At 34.1% G+C, this 587-nt stretch overlaps 1 protein-coding gene across 1 annotated transcript; it reads right to left on the bottom strand.

Moving 5' to 3' along the window:
* Window positions 1-33: 33 nt before the first annotated feature.
* LOC110107831 (probable mitochondrial-processing peptidase subunit beta, mitochondrial) lies at window positions 34-546 on the bottom strand. The gene is made up of 2 exons (XM_020838241.2): window positions 382-546; window positions 34-282 (listed from the first exon to the last, which is right to left on the bottom strand). The coding sequence occupies exons 1-2, from the start codon at window positions 532-534 to the stop codon at window positions 49-51; spliced, it is 387 nt and encodes a 128-aa protein (XP_020693900.1). The 5' UTR covers window positions 535-546; the 3' UTR covers window positions 34-48.
* Between the last annotated feature and the right edge of the window lie 41 nt (window positions 547-587).

Raw genomic sequence — 587 nt, forward strand, 5'->3', positions numbered from 1 at the left:
AAACACCTTTTCATATATACCTTTTGATGTGATTTATACACTAAAAAGTCATATAAATATAACGATTTGGGTGTTAGATATGTAAATTTTGTGGTAGGAATGTAAATAACTCAAAATAACAACTTTTATAAGAATGCAGCAAACCTCACAAGCAGTAAAAGTGGCTGGCTTAGCCCTAACAAGCTGATCAGCTGTTGTTGGATCCCTAGAAAACTTTGTGAACAATCTGTGAACTAAATTAACAACCTCATCGTGCTTAATAGCTCCAGCAGCAGAGACAACCTAGAACGTAGATTAATTATCACATTAGAATTATGCTTTTAATATATACTTCCAGTACGATGGGGAAAGAAGATGACAGAAATTAACTTTTTAATATACCATTCTTGGGCCTGCATAATGACTTGAAATATATTTCTGTAGATCAACTCTTGAAATTGCCTGAATATTCTCCTCAGGACCTAATATGGTATCTCCTAATGGATGCTTGTAAAATGCAGCTGCATGAAGATAATCGAAAATAACTTCTTCCATCTGCCCTTGCACCTATCTAACCAAGAATGCACAAATTCATCAAAATGGATACA

The sequence above is a fragment of the Dendrobium catenatum genome, unplaced genomic scaffold (assembly GCF_001605985.2).
Source record: "Dendrobium catenatum unplaced genomic scaffold, ASM160598v2 original_scaffold_262109, whole genome shotgun sequence".
Classification (NCBI taxonomy): Eukaryota; Viridiplantae; Streptophyta; class Magnoliopsida; order Asparagales; family Orchidaceae; genus Dendrobium; species Dendrobium catenatum.

Coding starts and splice junctions, on each gene's coding strand:
- LOC110107831 (XM_020838241.2), bottom strand. CDS start 534: ATGGAAGAAGTTATTTTCGATTATCTTCATGCAGCTGCATTTTACAAG. Junction 283..381: donor ATTATGCAGGCCCAAGAATG/GTATATTAAAAA, acceptor TCTACGTTCTAG/GTTGTCTCTGCTGCTGGAGC.